The sequence below is a fragment of the Orycteropus afer genome, unplaced genomic scaffold, assembly GCF_000298275.1.
Source record: "Orycteropus afer afer isolate SDZICR_OR568_19922 unplaced genomic scaffold, OryAfe1.0 scaffold00032, whole genome shotgun sequence".
NCBI classification, from domain to species: Eukaryota; Metazoa; Chordata; class Mammalia; order Tubulidentata; family Orycteropodidae; genus Orycteropus; species Orycteropus afer.
The window spans coordinates 5,337,943-5,357,454 of NW_006921619.1; the positions used below are offsets into that span (position 1 = coordinate 5,337,943).

The 19,512-nt window shown below is 40.5% G+C and overlaps 1 protein-coding gene across 1 annotated transcript in view; it reads right to left on the reverse strand.

The window, feature by feature from the left end:
* KLHL6 (kelch like family member 6) overlaps window positions 1-19,512 on the reverse strand; it is an 88,466-nt gene that overhangs the window by 14,647 nt on the left and 54,307 nt on the right. The window contains exon 3 of the mRNA XM_007935909.2: window positions 1,059-1,508. Within this exon, the coding sequence (XP_007934100.1) occupies window positions 1,059-1,508 (450 nt within the window). The remainder of the gene's footprint in view (window positions 1-1,058; window positions 1,509-19,512) is intronic.

The following is a 19,512-nucleotide window of genomic DNA, read 5'->3' on the forward strand; positions in this document are numbered from 1 at the left end:
TATTCTTTAAGGATTGTTAATGAGAGGCACTGACCAAGATAGATTCAAATGATCTGTGTATTCACTATTCTGGTGACCATTTATTCATTCAACAAACATTTACTGGGAATTTGTGATACGCACACACATATATACGCATTCGTATACCAGGAAATTGATTAAGCTCTGGTGATTCCATAACAAGCTCCTACTCTAGAGATATTTACAGATGAGGAGTTCAATGATTACCAGCTCCTTGGATAAGAGTGCAGGGGGTCTCTGGGGAAGGTGAACTGGAACTGAGTTTTAAGTCTGAATAGGAGTTAATTATGTGAAGAAGAGGAAAATCCATTTGAACAGCGCCTACATTGGCCTGGAAGCTGAAAAAGCACATCCACTTTGGGAAACTGCACACCATTAGGACTGTAGCAGAAGATGGAGATTGGAGATGATTTAAGGTTAGCAGGCAGGAGGCAAACAATGAGAGGCCAGGCTCTGGGTGCTTAGCAGGGACGTGTAGGCTTTATCCAGAAAGGGATGAGGAGCCGGGGAAGAAGGAAACCTCATACGTGAGATGATCCAGGCTGGTGTTTTAGATCGTCATCCAGCGGGTAAATGAATTGGAGGGGAGTCAGACTGGGAGATAGGAAGCTGAGTTTTGAAGAATTTTCAGAAATTCAGGAAGATAATAATGAGTCCAAAACAAGTCAGAAGAGATCCAAGAGACTTAAGTTTTCTCCAGAGTGGCCAAACTAGGAAAGCAGCCCCCACCCCTGCCAATGGGAATGGTGACTGGACAAGGCACATTCCTATTTGTACATACATTGTCCCCTCCCAACCTCCGCTCTCAGACAACAGGTAAGAGGACCTTCCACGTGCCAGGCACAGTGCTAGGTGATTTCTGTATAACACATAATTATCTCAATAACTGAAAGTACAGTATTGTCCCCATTTTATAGATCAGGAATCCATGGGGCTTCTAGAACTGTCTGACTCAAATGGTAAGTACTGGATTTGTGAACCAGCCTCATGTTAATTACTTCACTGGTTAAATGTGGTACCTCTTGTCTTCAACTCACCTCATTGCCAGAAAGGTGGTACATCCTGGCCTCCTGGAGCAGTGGGAAGACCTCTGGGCACTGCCTAATGAGAGGATCAGCTTCCACCGTCTCCACGAAGTACCACGGATCCAGAAGTGGTAAGCGCACGTTCTCCAGGACGTAAGGGAGCAAACAGAGCCGTTCCGACTGTTTGTGCCGAACCCAGCTCATCACAGTCTCAAACACTTGCGCTTCCTCAGTCACGTAAAGGTCATCACTCTTCAAGATGTGATACAGTGTATCCACAGGAAGCTCAAGGAACTCCTCAGAGTTCAGAATCTGCACAAAGTTTTGGACAATGTAACTTTGAACCTGCTTCTTTAGAGCGTCCAAGGAGTGTGTGTCTGCCAACCTCAGTATCCCAACACAGTTTTCTGGGTTCAAGGCTTCTGTGAGGAAGCTGGCACAGGCATCCACCATCCGCAGGAACTAACAGAACAAAAGGGGGGCACATTAGGCCAGAAAATGATTAGTTCACAAGGATGCTTATTAGAAAGCTGTGTATAGAAGCAAAAAATTAGAAACAACATAATGACAAACAATAAGGTCAATAATAAATTATAATACATCCATATGGTAGTCATTAAAAAACATATCTCAGAAGAACATTAAATTATATAGAAAATGGTCATAATATATTAAGTTTATAAATCTGTTCGCTGAATCTAACCAAGTCTCTAGATATAATTAGCAATTTACTGGAAATATAGAGGAAAGAGGAACATGTCAAATGACACCATGTGGATACACTCAACAAAATCCAGACTGTGGGACCTCTGCATTATAACTGATTCCATTTTTTCAACAAATATAAGGGAGGAAAAGAAGGAAGGGGAGGGAGAATCTGAAGATTAAAAGATATTTCAGAGACATTTCAACCTTTTGTGAAGTATGGACTTTATTTAGATTTCTGATTGGAACTAACAAACTTAAGCAGTCCACAAAATGTTAATAACTAATATTTGAATAATGATTGAATAATATGAAGCAATCAGTATTAATTTTAAGTGTGATGATAGTATTATGGCTATGTTTAAAGAATCCTTACTTTTTAAAGATTTATACTATTTATAGCTGAAATGAAAAAAACTCCTTCACAAAATTATACATTATGATCCTATTTTTATAGGGAAAAACTATCAGAATAGACATAGAAAAAGAACTGAAGGATATACACCAAAATATTAAGTTATCCCTCCGTGTATCAGGTACCTTAGAGCAAATTATGGTCTGGTAACAAAATCTCAGGGGCTTACATGATAAGTGTTTATTTCTCACTCCCATTACATATCCTTCACAGGTCTTTATTCCTGAATTGAGGATGACAAAAAAAGCCCTTAACTGAGATATGCTGGTCTTGTAACAGGAAGGAGAAAAAGATGGAAGACCACGCAAAAGTTCTCAAAGCTTCTGCCCAGAAATGACTCATGCCATTTCCATTCACACTTAACCGGCTAAAGTCAGTCACATGGAAAATGTTGTTGTCAAGAAAATGATATTATGCCCACAGAAATACGTCCCATACAATGGGCAGGAAATATACTGCATAAACAATACGATGTACCACACTTTCTAATAAGATTGTGTGGAATTCGTTGCTTATGTTCATTTATTTATTTACATTTAAATCCCCTAAAAAGAATAAGTGCTACTTTTTTAAAAAATTATGGTAAATATATATATATATATATATATATATATATATATAACAAAAATTGCCATTTCAACATTTTGTTACATGTACATTTCAGTGGCATTAGTTACTTTCATCATGCTGTGCAACCATCACTACAATAAGTATCCCTTTTGTGATTTAAAAATTAATTTGTAAAATTATTGATTGGCTCTTATATCCTGCTGTTAAGTTAGCATCATTTTCATAACAATGAATCCTTAGTGCATATACAGCACTTTGCATCTTTCAAGGCACTGTCAAATCCAATGTATTATTAATGCCCATTTTACAGATGAGCTAGTGTCATAGTGTCTCAAACACATTCCTTCATTCTTAGTCTTTGTTCTTTGAAGCTTAGCTCTGAACAATTCTAACTTCCTATCTCTCCTCCTTTCCTCTTGGTCCCTTATAGGCCAAGTTCTCAGTGTGTTTGGGTTGATTAATCAATGAAATGGGGAGCAAAGGAAGGCTAAAGGGGCAGGGCCTTGTGGAAGGACAGATTGGAAGACAGGCCCTGGTGGGGGTATGGACACAGCACAGACCCAACCAGGGAGGGGGGAGCGTACAGAGAATAGGCTCTGGTGACAGGAGCTGGAGGTAGCAAGGCTGTGGGCCTGAAGGTTGATAAGGGGTTGGAGGGAGGCAGGGTGAGGACAGGACTGGTCTTAAAGTGAAACAAGTTGACTTGCACTCTGGTCTTCAGAGCACACTGGAAGGCATATATCCCAGATTTCTGGGATCAGTCCCATTGAAAAATATTAACATCCCACGTCAGACCACACATTCCACTAGTCAGTTTAGAAAACGGGGTTAATGCAATGTTGGAGAAAGCCTGAGTTCTGCCTCAGGCTGCCCTGTCTGCTGACCCCAACCACCTGCAGATTTGCTCCTCACATGAGCAACTGTGGAAACAGTTGAGACTGAGAATTCTAACACCTGTGCAGTTGTTTCCAGATTTTCAGTTCAAAGAGTAAAAATACGCAACTGAGACCAAGCCTACCGAGTTCTCACAACCTGTCACCAGACCCCTATTTGGCCCTACCCACAAAGATGTTCTTGAGGGCTGAGTGGAAACTCACACTCAAATGTACACAACTCACACTCAAATGCACTCCATGTATGTCAGGGGAAGATCATATGAAAATTAAATATCTCAAAATAGTCAGACTATCTCTGGGAAGCCACTAAGAATCTGGTAACACTGCTTGCCTCTGGGGAGAACTAGTGGTTGGGGTCAAGTAGAGAGGGAGAATTACTTTTCACTGCTTACCTCTTTGTATCTCTGGAATTCTGTACTGTGTGTAAGAATTATTCATTTAAAATAAATAAAGTTTTTGACACACAGAAACTACTTGGAGGTAACACATCAAAATGTTAATAGTGGCTATCTCAATTGCAGTTTTATAGAAAGCTGCTAACTTGATGCTTTTAGATTTTGCTGGACAGACCAAGCTTTCTATATTGAGTGCAAAATTGCTTTTAAAATCAGAAAAAAATAAAATAAATCCTTTCCTTTGATTTTAGAGCCCACAATGAGGAAAAAATTAAATGTGTATGTATATATATTATTATGGTTATAATTTTATGCTATTTAGGGTATTTTATTAATGTCTGCCTCTCCCACTAGTCTGTCAGTTTCAATAAACACAGGCACCATATCTTCTTCTGCTCATCTCTGTACCTCCAGAACTAGTTGAGGGCCTTGTACACAGCAGATGCTCAATCATTTTTGGGAAATGAATAGGTGGATGAATGGAAAGTTCCTAAATGGAAAGAGGCATGTTTCTGAAAAGTGTGAGCTTCAGTACTTTATTTGATTCACCTCCATGGTTTCCTTCCTTGTTCATCTAAAGTGACCAAGCAGGGAAAGGAATTAGCATCTCTGGACCAATCCTTCCTGTGTTATATATACATACATATATAGCCAATCAATAATTTTATATACATATATAAAGAGCATCTACTCTGGTAGCATAGTGGCTAAGACACTTGCCTGCTAACCAGACGGCTGGCGGTTCAAACCCACCAGCCACTCCTCGGAAGGAAGGTTGGGCAATCCTACTTCCGTAGTGATACTGCCTCGGAAACCCAAGGAGGGGTCGCTATGAGTCAGGGCTGACTTGACGGCACATAACAACAACAACAACTATATGTCTTGTTAACTAGCTCATTTAATCCTCACAACAACACTACAGAGTAGCCATTTATTATCATTCCTGTTTTATCAATGAGGAATACAGATTCAGAAAGGTGAAGTAGTTTCTTCAAAGGCTCATAGTTAATAGGTGGTAGAAAACCAAAAAAAAAAAAAAGAAAGAAAACAAACTCTGTCGTCAAGTCAATCCCAGCTCATAGTGACCCCTCCTTGGCTTTCCAAGACAGTATCTCTATGGAAATACATAGACCAATCTTCCTTCTGAGGAGTGGCTGGTGGGTTTGCACCTCCAGTGGTAGAATTGGGATTTAAATCAGTCTTATCTGACTCCAGAAAAAATGCATGTTTTTCTACTCTTCCAAGCTGCTACAGGTCAAATAGTGAATGCACGGGACAAGGCTTGGCAGCGGCTGAATGTTATTTGCACACTTCACAGGATAGCTCAGATTACCTGATCTTCCCAAACACAGGAAGGGTTGGTCCAGAGATGCTAATTCCTTTCCCTGCTTGGTCACTTTAGATGAACAAGGAAGGAAACCATGGAGGTGAATCAAATAAAGTACTGAAGCTCACACTTTTCAGAAACATGCCTCTTTTCACTTAGGAACTTTCCAATCATCCACCCACTCATTTCCCAAAAATGATTGAGCATCTGCTATGTACAAGGCCCTCAACTAGTTCTGGAGGTACAGAGATGAGCAGAAGAAGATATGGTGCCTGTGCTTATTGAAACTGATAGACTAGTGGGAGAGGCAGACATTAATAAAATACCCTAAATAGCATAAAATTATAACCATAATAAATGCTATGTAAAAAAGCTCAGTGATTCCACTGTCTAAATCCAAAATAAGTCCTACTTCTACTCCTCAAGGCTATCTACAGTCTGGTTCTAACTCATCACCATACTCTCCCTGATAGAACCCAACCACAATCAGATCTGTCTACTCACCTCCAAACACTCCCTAAGCTTCCCTGTTGAGCCTTTCAATGCTCATAATCATTTCCTCAGGTGGAAGAGCTTTTCTCCCTCATCACTGCCCCTTAGCATCCTGCTCTACTCACTCATGCAAGTTAGACTCCAGAGCCCACTTTTTAAGGACAAACCAGGAAAACTCATCCCACTTTTAACTGAGAAGTCTCCTTTTAGTTTACCTCAAGAAGTAGGAAGAAGTGACTACTATTGCCATCACTCTACACAAGACTGTTGTCTTTATTCACGGTTATTAAATCTTGAATCAATGGATGGGCTCCAGAGAGTCTATGAACCCCTACAATTGTATGCAAATATTTGTTTGTACATTTGGCATTTTTGTGAGATTAGAGTTTGAAGATAACACTGTGAGTTGACACCCTGGAATTCATCCACCTGAGGAAAAAGCCAACGTAAGAGGAAGAACGAAGTTGAAATAACCAGAGAGAAACAGAGTCAGATTCCCAAGCAGACTGCTTGAAGCCTTCCCTGACTCTGGACATGTTTAGTTCTAAGTCAGTAATTGCTTAAAAGGAAAGGGGATAAATGTGAGAGAAGGGAAAAGAAATGAAAGGAAGAAAAAGGAAAAGGATATATCCTACCTACACATGAGATTCTTTCTCAAAAGCCACTTCTGCCATGATGACTTCTCCAATTCCACATATGGAATCAGTTTCTCCCTTCTCTATGCACTGGGCAACTCACTGCCCCCTCGTGGGGAGTACCAATTACATTTCTGCCTTGCACTATGGACAAGCATCTCAAGGGCAGGTTCTAGGTCATAATTGTATTTTTATTTACAATAGCATCTAGTATAAAGTCTAGCAAAATGGAAGAAAGGAAGGAGAGACAAAAGAAGGAAATATTTATCAGACACCTAGAATATAGCAAGATCTGTGCTAGACCCCTTCCCACCTATTTCGTTTAACAAATACAAGAGGTGAGTATCAGCATCCCCACTTGCAAAAAGGAGGAAATTGAGTATTTTGCCCAAAGTCCTACAGCTTGTAGGTGGTAGAGATGATACTCAAGATCACTTCTAACTTCTAACTCAGCATCCCACTGCCTTTGTAACTTGTACTGTCAAGCTAACAGAACACCAGGAGAGTCTAAAGAGGCTTTATGAGAACAAGGCTGGATGAGGGGTCTCCAAGTTGCCTAAGTTCCCCCTAAAATATGCTTCAATAAACATTTTTAGTGGGAGGGGTGTAGGGCAGTATCATATGATCCGAACCCATGGCTGGGAACCGGCTGATGTGCAGAGCAATCATGGGAACAAGAAATTCTTTTCTTTAAAATTCTGGGGTTTTTTGTAGTTGTTCCTTTTGCATTTTCACTTCCAAGATTATTTAAGACTTTAGGATAAATTTTCTGTCTCAATCTGCCCCAATGACACATGAACTTGTTTATTAAAGCTGAATGATGACAGATAATGACAAAAGATAGGCAACTTCCTGTTTGGGGGACATGTGAGCAGAAGGTTACAGCCAGGCACCTGACTCTCGAATAAGGAGACTAAAAATACAATCAAAGAAACCACTTGAGACATGATTGCAGTTCCCATGAGAAGTTTATGCCTCTAAGAGAACCCTCCCCCTGCTGCCCCATCTCCACTGCCCCTCCTCTACTTTCCTTTTATGATCTCCAAAACCTGAGGTCCTAAGAGGCTACTCCAATATAACTCCACATCTCCCTAAAAGTTTCTTCAAATTCACTCTGAAATGACTGAAGTTCTGTTTTGATCTGAATCAGCAATTCCAGACCATAGTCTACATGGCCTTGTAGTTATTGCAAAAGGTTTATAAAGACATTGGTTACTTATTTTTAGCACCAACCAATCAGTGTGTAAAGAGAGTGTAAGTTGTTTGAGGGTGTTTCTGAATTTATTGTAGGGTTTTCTGATCATCATTTTTCTTCCCAGAAAATGGATACTAAAAGTAAAGCTATTCTGTTGTGTGATCTGTATATCAATGAAAGGTCTTCATACTTAAAAATTATAAATTACCACTACTTCTAATTTTCCATCCTTACCTCTCTCCCTCTTTCCTAGGTGAGGCACACAGTTCCAACTCCATGGGAATATGCCTCCCACTCACCCATGATGTCCTTTGTTCCCTCCAGACTTTCTATCTTTGCTGAGAGCTCTGGTGCCTCTGAAAGCCATATGGGTTGGGTAGGAAAGGAGGAAGCTAAAATTACCAAAGACCCACTCACTAAGGCAAGGCAGGTTCTGGGTCTGAGACAACTATAGAAGTGGACTAAACTCAGAATTGAAGTAATAGGGAAAGGGGAAGACAGTGCCCAAAGGGTGTGACAAGCTTGGCCAAGATTCAGACAACAGACATCCCCTGAGTCTAGAGGAGATAACGGGAGCTACAACAAGCCAGCAGTAACATATATCCAACACTAGGGGATATATGTGGACCATACTAAGAGTCAAGGGACAAGTGGTATAGCTGAGTCTTAGTGACTGGATCTAGGGACAAGGTGAAGGCCAGGGAGCAGAACTATTGTGAGGATTAAATGGAATGATTATCACTGGGACATAGATGATGCTCAAGATGTGTGTGTGTGTGTGTGTGTGTGTGTGTTAAAGGAGGAGTAATGGGGAACATAGGACAAAGAAGTAGTAATCCAAGCAGAAGCCAAGCCCTTAGGAGCAGGTGCATGAATGTGAGAGCTGCATGAGTGAGATGGGTGGTAGAGAAGATTGAAACCTTAAGTCATTGCTTACAAGTTCTCTCTGCCTGCAATATTTTTCCACCCTACCACTGTTTGCTGACATCCCACCCATTCTGTGAGGTCTAGTTCAGTGCCACCTCCATAAGAGTCAGAACTGGTCCCTGCCTCTCCTCTCCTACTTTATGCTTTGGGGTCTACTTGGATTGCTCACTAGATTGGAAGCTCCTTGGATATTCTTGTTTGAGAGGCTTTGGGGTGGTGGATAGAAACAGGAGTGTGGAGTCAGAAGTTCTGGGTTTAGGGTCCAAATCATAGCTCCACCACTTCTTACTTGAACATCTCTGAGTCACAGTTTTCTTCTCTGGGAAATGCTGAGAGTAATAAAGCTCATTTCACAGGCTCATTGCTAGTGTGTTACCTGGCCTGTTCACTCATAGAGATGTTGTCAACATCAAATGGGATTATGTAGGGGGAAGAACGTGATAAATTACTACATAAGTGTGAAAGATATTTACATTTTTATGTGTATTTCCCCTGATAGTTCCTCACACAGTACCTTGTACACAATAAGTGCTTGGTCAATTGTAAGGTTAGGTAGAATCTGATACCAAACCAAACCAAACTCACTGCCTTTGAGTCAGTTCCGCCTCATAGCAACCCCTCTGTGGGTTTCTGAGACAGTATCTCTATGAAAGCAAATTGCCCAGTCTTTCTTCTGTGGAGTGGCTGGTGAGTTTGAACCACCAGCCCTCTGGTTAGCAGTCAAATGCCTTAGGCACTATGCCACCAGAGCTTCTTGAATCTGACAGCAACATGAATTTTAATACAGCCAAAATCCCACATACTTGTAGGCAGCAACTAGAGTAGTTCAAGCTTACTTATGAGGGAAGAGATGAAACAGTGCACAAAGGAAGACAATTCTTGGATTTTGCATTTCTAAATAGACTTTCAGAATCCATGCAATAAAAATAATTTTGAGAGAAACAGCAATCCAGTAATAACCTGGACCTCTGATCTTCAAAACCAGAACCCTAAGGACTTTAGGCATAAAGTTTATGCCAGAACAGTAGATGTAGGAGAATGGATGGGAATGTCAATCAGCTTTTCCCCCTCTGGAGGAGGTAAGATTCCCAGGAAAAAATAGGAGAAAGAGTTTATCAATAGAGTAAGAAGTAGGGTCTTCTGAGATGATGAAGTCGGTCCCTGAGATAATGCCCTGCATCCTATTTCTCAACCCAAGACAGAATTCTGGAGTAATGGGGAATGGTAAAAGCCCCTTACAGGCTATGGACCTGAGAACAGAAGAAAGCGTGCTTTGATTATTGTATCAAAATTTAAAAAAAAAAAAAAATTTAGAAGAGAAGAAGAAAGTGTCCAGTATATGAAAGTACAGCAGCATAAGAGGAACTTAAGTGTGTTGTCTCCAGACAAAGAAAGCCTGAAGCAGTCACTCCAGTGCCCTGTAGTCAGAGGGGCACAGGAAAGCAAAGGACAATTTCTTGAGTGCTCCTAAGAGGAACAAGGAAGTAGCTGAGATCACTGGGAGATCTGAAGAGGCCTTGCAAACAAGACAAAGAAAATAAAGTGACTTACAAGGATTGATGACGAGAACCAAGTGGGATCATAGTCTTTCAGATGATGCCAGTGGGGAAGGGGTCAATGACCAGAGAGAGACCAATGGGAATGCAGATGCTATAGCAGATGCCAGCATGGGCCGATGATGCGATGCATCATGATGACCCTGGGCCAGATGTCCTTTCCTATGACGCTTGGAACTATGTAAGCAACCCTGATCCTGAAATAATGAAGCTTTCCTGAAGTGAGTTTTCATTAAGTTGACTATGATTTCCACCACTGGTAGAATGGGGCACTCAGAACAGAGATTAATTTCAATGATAGAATAAAAATGACCAGACTTACTGGTCTGATAGAGACTGGTGAAACTCTCAAGACTATGGCCCCTAGTCACTTTTCAGGCCGGGAATTGAACTCACTCCCATGGTTTCCAGCCAAAAAGTAGACAGGCATATAAGGTGAACATTTACACAAGGTAGGTACACTCCTTAGAACAATCCATCTTGAAAGATCAGAAGGGAAGTATTTGCACAGGGAGATAGCTCAGAGAGCAGGAATGCTATAGAAAGAAGGAAACAGAATGGGTAACCAGGGAGGAAGTGGGAAGAGAGCTGGTACATTATGGGGATTGTAATCAATGTAATGAAACAAAATGTGTATGAACTGTTGTATGGAAAATGAATTTGCTCTGTAAACTTTCACCTAAATCACAATAAAAAAAAATCAATGATAGAAAAATAATAAATTAAACCACATTTCTTTTTTGTACACCTGAGTTTGTAGCCTAAGATATAGATTCTCTGTTTCACCATACTTACTCAATCTGTATGCTAAGCAAATAATCCAAGAAGCTAGACTGTATGAAGGAACATGTGACATCAGGATTGGAGGAAGACTTATTAACAACCTGTGATATGCAGATGACACAACCTTGCTTGATGAAAGTAAAGAGGACTTGAAGCACCTTTTGATAAGATGAATGAATACAACTTTGAGTATGGATTACATCTCAACATAAAACAAAAATCCTCACAACCAAACCGATAAACAACGTCATAATAAATGGAGAAAATATTGAAATTGTCAGTGATTTCATTTTACTTGGATTCAAAATCAATGCCTGTCCTGTGCCTGGCCATGGAAGCAGCAGTCAAGAAATCAAATGACATATTGCATTGGGCAAATCCACAACAAAACACCTCTTTAAAGTGTTAAAGAGCAAAGATGTCACTTTAAGACTAAGGTGCATCTGACCCAAACCATGGTATTTCAATTGCCTCATATGCATGTGAAAGCTGGGCAATGAATAAAGAAGACCACAGAAGAACTGATGCCTTTGAATTATGGTGGTGGCAAACAATATTGAATATACCATGGACTGCTAGGAGAACACGCAAATCTGTCTTGGATGAAGTACAGCCAGAATGCTCCTTAGAAGTGTGGATAGCAAGACTTCGCCTCTTGTACTTTGGTCATGTTGTCAGGAGGGACGAATCTCTGGAGGGGGATATCATGCTTGGTAAAGTAGAGGGTCAGCAAAAAAGAGGACGACCCTCAATGAGATGGATTGACACAGTAACTGCAACCCTGGGCTCAAGCATAGAAATGATTGTGAGGATAGTGCAGGACTGGGCAGTGTTTTGTTCTGTTGTACATAAGGTCACTATGAGTTGGAATTAACCTGACAGCACCTAACCATGATGAAAACACACTAATTAGAACTCAAAAAGAACAATAAGAAGTTAAAAAACAGGCAAAATTAATCCCTGATGGTAGATGCCATATAGTTGCTCTTGGGGAGTCTGCCTGGGGAGGGCACAAAGGAATGTTCTAGGATGCTAGGAATGTTCTAGATCTTGATGTTGGTTGTTATTATATGGTTGTATACACCGTCACCAGTTGTCATCGAGTGGACTCTGACTCAAGGTGAAACCATGTGTGTCAGACTAGAACTGTGCCCCATAGTGTTTTTAATGGATGACTTTTTGTTGGAGGCTTAAGCAATCTCTGAGGTAGTTCTTATATTCGACTGCTAATTAATAAGAGCAATACGTTCATTCATTTATTCATATATTCATCTACTTGACAAATACTTATTGTCTACTATTTCCAGGTATTGTGTAAGCCAAGAAGCCAACACTGGCCATCAAGTCAGCCACTAATCTACTTCATGGCTATCCCATCCATATAGGTCTTACCTCATCCAGGTAGGTCATCAGCAAAAATAATTAATATAAAAATAAGCAATTTCACTAAAGTCTTCTCAAACTGCCATACAACAGAAGTCATGTCACTGGCCCAGAAGGTGTGTGGAAGTATCATGTAGATTCTTCTCAGGTCCAGGCCAAATGACCAGGCTCCTACTCCAGGGTCCCCCTTTCTTTCCTCATGTAGACCCCTAGGGACTCAGCTTGTTCTTTTTTCTTCTAAGCCATACTGACTTTTTTGTATCTTGAAGATCCTTCCCTCCAAAAATTAAATGCAGGGCAAGTATGGTCTCCCTGGCCTCACATCTTCATGGTGACCTGCAGATAAACTCTTAGTCTTCCGTGAATATTTTGTAGTAAAAATTAAAATAACACACTTAGCAAAATTCTTCAAACAAACAAATGGTCAAGTTTGAAAATCTTACCAGTTCTTATAGCCAGTGTCCTAGCTCTATAGTTTCTAGCTGCCTTGTTAATCTAGAATTTCAAGGGTTTGAAGGTCCAGTTAAGTAAGACAAGGGAGGGTCTTGTGCTTCTCTGGAGCCCAAGGTGGGTGACATCTATCTCAAAGGACCCTGTTTCACATGTGAACAGGTCCTTTGGCCCCTTCCTCTTAGAGGCTTCTCTTACTTTTACCTTTCCAAAAACTACTTGGTGAAAGTATGTTTCTTACCAAAATTAGCCCATAAATTAATAGCCAGGTCACTGAAAACTTCCTCTAATGGGCAGCTCAGTCACGGTACTTGACACACCCAAAGCTCCTCCTAGAAGAAATTGACCTACTCCATGTCACAACTGATTAGATTGAGGGGCCCTTAAGGGCAATAAGTTTATAAAGTGGCTGGCAACCCATGAAGTTGTCTGGTATGAAAAGCTCCACTCAAACAGGGACAGTGATGATTGGCTTAGTCAACTGAATTCTCTTTTTCTACACTGGGAAATTCTGAGAGAGAAGCAATCAGTGGGTAACAGGAAGAAAGTAAGAGAAAACCTAAAAAGAGAAGCAGAGGCTAAGAGAGCAGCTGAGTCACATCAATGGTGTGAAGATTAAGAACCCTTGATACTGAGTGGGATGAGGGACACTGGGATAATCTGACCCCTGTGGTTTTGGTCCCACAGAGGTGGTATCAGCTTCTATGGATGTTCTGACAAAAAGAGAAAATCCAAACTAATGCACACTCTTCTCCATCTATAACTCTGATAAATTAAAGTACAATATCTGTAAATAAATTAAAGCACAGATAAATGCATAGAGAAATGAGAAGATCAGGTGGGGGTCGACAAATGGGAATATACCCTAGGATATAGGACCAAGGATAGATTTGGCTGAAGATAATCTTACATATGCACTTGTGCTACAAACTTAGCTACACACATTACAGAAGCAACAGAAGACAGAGTTGGAGTAACCTCTCAGAGAAAACCAAACACCTTGAAAAAAAAATAATAAAGTACAGTATTGTCCAGTTTATTGCACTACTCCTGCACCATATGAACCTGATAAAATCATTTACACATGGTGGCATAATGCCTAAAGCATTTGACTGTTAACCAAAGAATGGAAGTTCAAACCCACCAGCCCCTCCTTAGACGGAAGGTTGTACAATCTACTTCCGTAGTGATACTGCTTCAGAAACCCAAGGAGGGGTCGCTGTGAGTCAGATCTGACTTGGCGGCAGTTGAGTAAGTGAATGCAGAAGAAAACAAAGATTCAGGGACAGTTTAGTGAAATGGTCTCACAATTCAGTGGCAGGCCAGTTTATCCCAAGCACAAACCGTCCAAGTTGTTGCTGTTGTTATGTGCCGTAGAGTCGGCCCCGACTCATAGCGACCCCTCCTTGGGTTTCCGAGGCAGTATCACTATGGAAGTAGGATTGCCCAACCTTCCTTCTGAGGAGTAGCTGGTGGGTTTGAACTGCCACAAACCGTCCAAAGTAAAGTATAAATTAACAGGAAAATGATGAGAAGAAGCTTCTTTTAAGCATCTGTGATGTGTCAAATACTTTACAAACATCAACTTATTTAATCCTCATAATAACTCTCCTTGCAAGGTACATATTATTCTTATCTCAGTTTTACAAATGAGACTGCTGAGGCTCAGTTTAAGTAGCTTGTCCACAGCCATACAGTAAATAAGTGACTGACCTAGGATTTGAACCCAGATCAGCCTGACTCCAAAGCCCTTGTTCTCTCCATTCTATTATTCTGCTTTATAAGAGATAATTACAAGTAACTAAACATGGTCATCTCCAAAGAGACCCCAATAATATTACGCAGCCATTGAAAACAATGCAGGTCTACATGTATTGACCTATAACAATCTGCAAAATACAACGTGAAGCAAAAAAATACATATATATAAATAAAAATTTAAAAATTAGATGCAAAACATATACTAACATTTGTGTTTAAGAAAAGGAGGCAATGAGTGGACATGATATATACACATATATGCTGGTATATTGGAAGGAAGGTTGGGCAGTCTACTTCCGTAGTGATACCACCTCAGAAACCGAGGGAGGGGTCGGTATGAGTTGGATCCCACTCGACGGCAGTGAGATGTTGGTATATGCACAGAATATGAAGAACAGCAAGACACTGCTAACAGTGAAGATGACAAAATGTTTCACTGTCTTCCTCTCTGTGTTTCTGAATTTGGAACAGGGGTATTGATTACCCATTCAAAAGAATAGAAAAAATTAAAAAACCTACAAGGTAATTTCAGTTTGCCCCTTATGGTACTTTCAAACATGAACATATTTCTAGTTTTCTATGTTTAAGACTTCTAAGTAAATAGTCCAAGGGCAATGGAAATCAGAAAGTGGGTTAAATAGAGACCCAGAAGCCCACAGGGCTCTGTTCTTATTTTCATAAGCATTAACACTCATAAGAAAACTGAGTAAAATAGTCTCAGAAAGAAGCTTACTATTTTTTGCCTAGTAAGTTAGAGATTTTGAAATTTTGGGATGAAGGATTACCAGAATAGAGGAACTAGTAATAAATAAAGCTTGCCCTAAGCAAAGTTAGAACATGGGTAGAGAGCGTATCTGGTACTTTCTATCTCCCTATGGTGCTCCCAGCACATACAGACTCTGTCTCTGTCCTCCTCTCCTAACTCTCTAATTAAAACCAATCTCTCTATTGAAGTTCTTCACTTGGGAGAAGATTTAAGATGAAGAAACTTTAAACCAAAATAAATTTCAGATATATTAAAGATTTATATATCAAAGCTGGAAATATGACAAGACTGAATAAAATTATAGGTGAATGAGTATATGATCAAACAATAGGAAAAACCTTTCTAAAAATGAACCAAAGAAAGGCAAAAACTATCAGGTAAATGACAGACATATCTGACTAAATACAAATTTTAAACTTTTGTACATAAACAAAAGCACTATGAAAATTGGGTCAAATGACAAGTAGAAAAATATTTGCAACATGCATTGCAAAAGATTAGTCTTGAATGTCTAAAGAGTTTTATAGTTTGAAAAGTCACCACCGAACTGAAAGGAGAACAAGAAACAGAAACAGAGACTCCATCCACAATGAAACCGAGAAACATCAGTAACCCTAAACCACAGAATATAAAGGCTGGTAAGTGAATTTACTTAGAAAAGGAAGGTCAGGCCAAGTGCCTACAGAAAACAAATTTGTCCTCAGAACCCAAAAAAAGCAGGAATCAAAGTTCCAAGGAACTCACAAGGCAAAGATAGATGGGGGCTAATAACAGGGAAACCATTTAAGAAGTTAAGCCTCCTGTCCTCCTCCCCACCCCTAGTGTCTGATAACTACCAATTCCCACACCCAGTAGAGAAGGTTTATTCTCTGGGGTAAGCAAACCAGACAAGCTCTGGACTCAGAGACTAGAAACTGCGGAAGGTAAGTGTAAATGTCATACTGAAAATAAGAGTAGTTAAGTAAAGATTTATACCTACATCTATACGCCCATGTATACACACTCAGTCCAGAATACTTGAAGCTGGCTTATACCCTTCTTAGACAAGAGATTAAAGGACCCTTACCTGGAGAAATTGGGGTGTGGGGGAGAAGACCCAGAAAAAGTCCAACAGATACTGCCATCTGATGATTACCAATAAAAAACCTGATAGCCCCAGGGGAAAAAAAAAACCCTCCAGTCTACAAGCTTCTCACCCCATTCCATGTACATCAAACTTCAAACTAGCATATTATGGTCTTACTTTTAAATATGACTACACAACTAAGGATCAAACAATCAAAAAGTATTTAAGGAAACCATCTGTAAGAGTTGAATGATGGCCTCCAAAAAGATATGTCCATATCCTGTGAACCTATGAATCCCTAGAACCTGTGAATATTACCTTATGTAGCAAAAAAAAAAAAAAAAAAAAAGTGATTATGTTAAGGATCTTAAGGAGTGGCTTAAATGCAATCAAATGTATTCTTGTAAGACACAAACACACAGAGGAAAAGACATACAGATGAGGAGGAGAAAATGTGACCATGGATGCAAAGATTGCAGCGATGTAGTCACAAGTCAAGGAATATTGACAGACACCAGAAGTTGGAAGGAGCAAAGAATGGATTCTCCCCTAGAACCTCCAGAGGGAGTGCAGTCCTGTCAACACCTTGGTTTCTGGCTTCCAGAAATGTGAAAGAATGCAGTCCTGTTGTTTCAAGTCACCCAGTTTGTGGTTAATTTGTTATAGCAGCACTAGGACACTGATACACTGTATAAGATAAACATTGGAGGCCTAGGCAAGCAAGCAAGGAAGAGGAATCCAAAGGGAAGAGAGAGCAGAAGAAAACTTCAGATATTATGGATAGCCAGAGAAGTAAGATGTAAAACTATGAATTGATTGAAATAAATATCAAGGGCTCTTGGAAACAAATAATATGATGGCAGAAATTTAAAATTCACAGACAAATTAAAAAATAAAATTGAGAAAATCTCCCAGAAAGTAGAACAAGAAGGTTGGATATGGTCAATTGGAAATACAAAGTAAGAAAAAAAGAAACATAAATCCAGATGTCCAACATGTAACCAATAATAGCTCCAGGGGAGGAATTAGGTAAAAGGATTGGGAAGAAAGTATCAAAGAGATAATACTAGAAAATTTCCCAGAATTGAGGTATATAAGTCTCCAAATAGAAAAGATCCAGTGAGCCCAAAACAATGAGTGAAAAAAAGACCTGCAGCTGCTCCTAGTGCTGTTACAGAAATGCATCGATTGATATGAAAAGATTATTAGAATACAAGTAAAATAATTAGATTTAAAACCGTATGTCTAATACTGCATTCTTATAAAATGTATATGTAATAGATAATACGAAGAACAAAAAAGCAAAAACAAACCCATTGCTGTTGAGTCACTTCTGACTCATAACGACCCAATAGAACAGAGTAGAAGTGCACCATGGTATTTCCAAGGCTGAAAATTTTACAGGACCAGATTGCCAGGTCTTTTCTCCCATGGAACAACTGGTGGGTTCAAACCACCCACCTTTCAGTTAGCAGCCAAGTGCTTTAACCACTGTACTACCGAGGGCTTAGAGAAATACCTTCAGAATGGAAAAAGAATATTATTTTCAATGTTCAATTATATCCAGTCAAACTATTAATCAATAATGAAGATAGAGTGAAAACATATTAAGACATTTAAGTCTCCAAATATTTATCTTCTGTATACTTTTCATAAAAGGAGCCCTCATGGCACAATGGTTAAAGTGCTCTGCTGCTAACCAGAAGTTCAGCTGTTTGAACTCACCAGCGGATCCAGAGGAGAAAATACCTGTCAATTTGCTCCTGTCAAGATCGACAGTCTAAGGAAACCATTTGAGGCAATTCTATTCTGTCCTGTAGGGTTGCTCTGAGTCAGAATCATCTCCATGGCAAACAACAACAACACACACTTTTCACAGTAAGCTATTGAAGGTCATGATCCTTTAAACTAAAGATATATACAACAAAGAAGACATAATATCTAAACAGAAAATCCAAAACAGAAAAGAAATAAAAGGAACTCCCAGGATGACAGCTGTGCAGCAGGCCTGGAAAGCAAACTTTTCAACTAGAGCAGAAGGACAGAGAGAAAAGAAATTATCTAAAATTGATGTATCGATCTTAGTGCTTGAAAAACTAGGTACAGCAGTTTTGAATTAAGGATTGTGGTGCTCTGAACAGCTCACTGAGTCAGAGTGCACCAAACTCAGAGGAGTTGAATTAGAAGAAAGGTTGTTGTTGTTGTTGTTATGTACCATCAAGTCGGACCCACCTCATAGAGACCCCTCCTTGGGTTTCCAAGGCAGTATCACTACAAAAGTAGATTGTCCCATCTTCCTTCCGAGGAGTGGCTAGTGGGTTTGAACCGCCAGCCTTCTGGTTAGCAGTCAAGCGCTTTAGGCACTATGCTACCAGAGAAAGGTACAGGGGAAAAAACAAAAGATCTATCCAGTGGACTGTGGACAGGTAGCCAAGAAAGGCCATTAGAGACCCCTGGGGGAGCGACTGGCAGGCAAGAACGGCCATCTGAGACCTCCCTAGGTCAAGACAGAAGACACACCATACCAGCATACCAGTGACCACACCAGCATACCAGTGATCACCCCAAAGATCTACCTTCAGCACCTGATTTTATCAGTAACTTGAGTCAGCTAGGTGCAAACGGGCACGTCCAGCACCACTGAATCCCAAGCAGAGAGTCCATTGGTGCTCCAGGAAAGTGGGCTCGCTCCCCCCTCGGTGGGTCACTAAATGGGCTTGGGTCAGCTTAGCAGCACTGAGAGGTCTGCACTTGACTTTATCACTAATATTAGGACCACAGATTACTAGCATGCACTCTCCCGACCCCAGCACAGCTGAAACCAAGCGCATCTTTGGCACCGCAGGTGGGCGGACTCACAGAGGAACTCCCAAGCCCATTGTGGTCTGGGCAAGTTGGGCCGGTGCCCGTGGGCAGGTGGGGCTGGAGAGAAAAACCCCCGTGGTGGATCACAGAGCCAGGAAGTTGCCTTGTGTTAGCTTTCTGGCGGCGAGGGGCCTTGGGAGCAGGGTTTTTGCATGTGTCTGAGCCTGGCAGAAAGTGGCAACACGAGGAGTTCCGGCAAGATGGTGGACTAGGCACAAGGACTGCACAGACGCTCTTCAACAAAGAAAAGGGAAACCAATTAACACAGACACAGAAGAT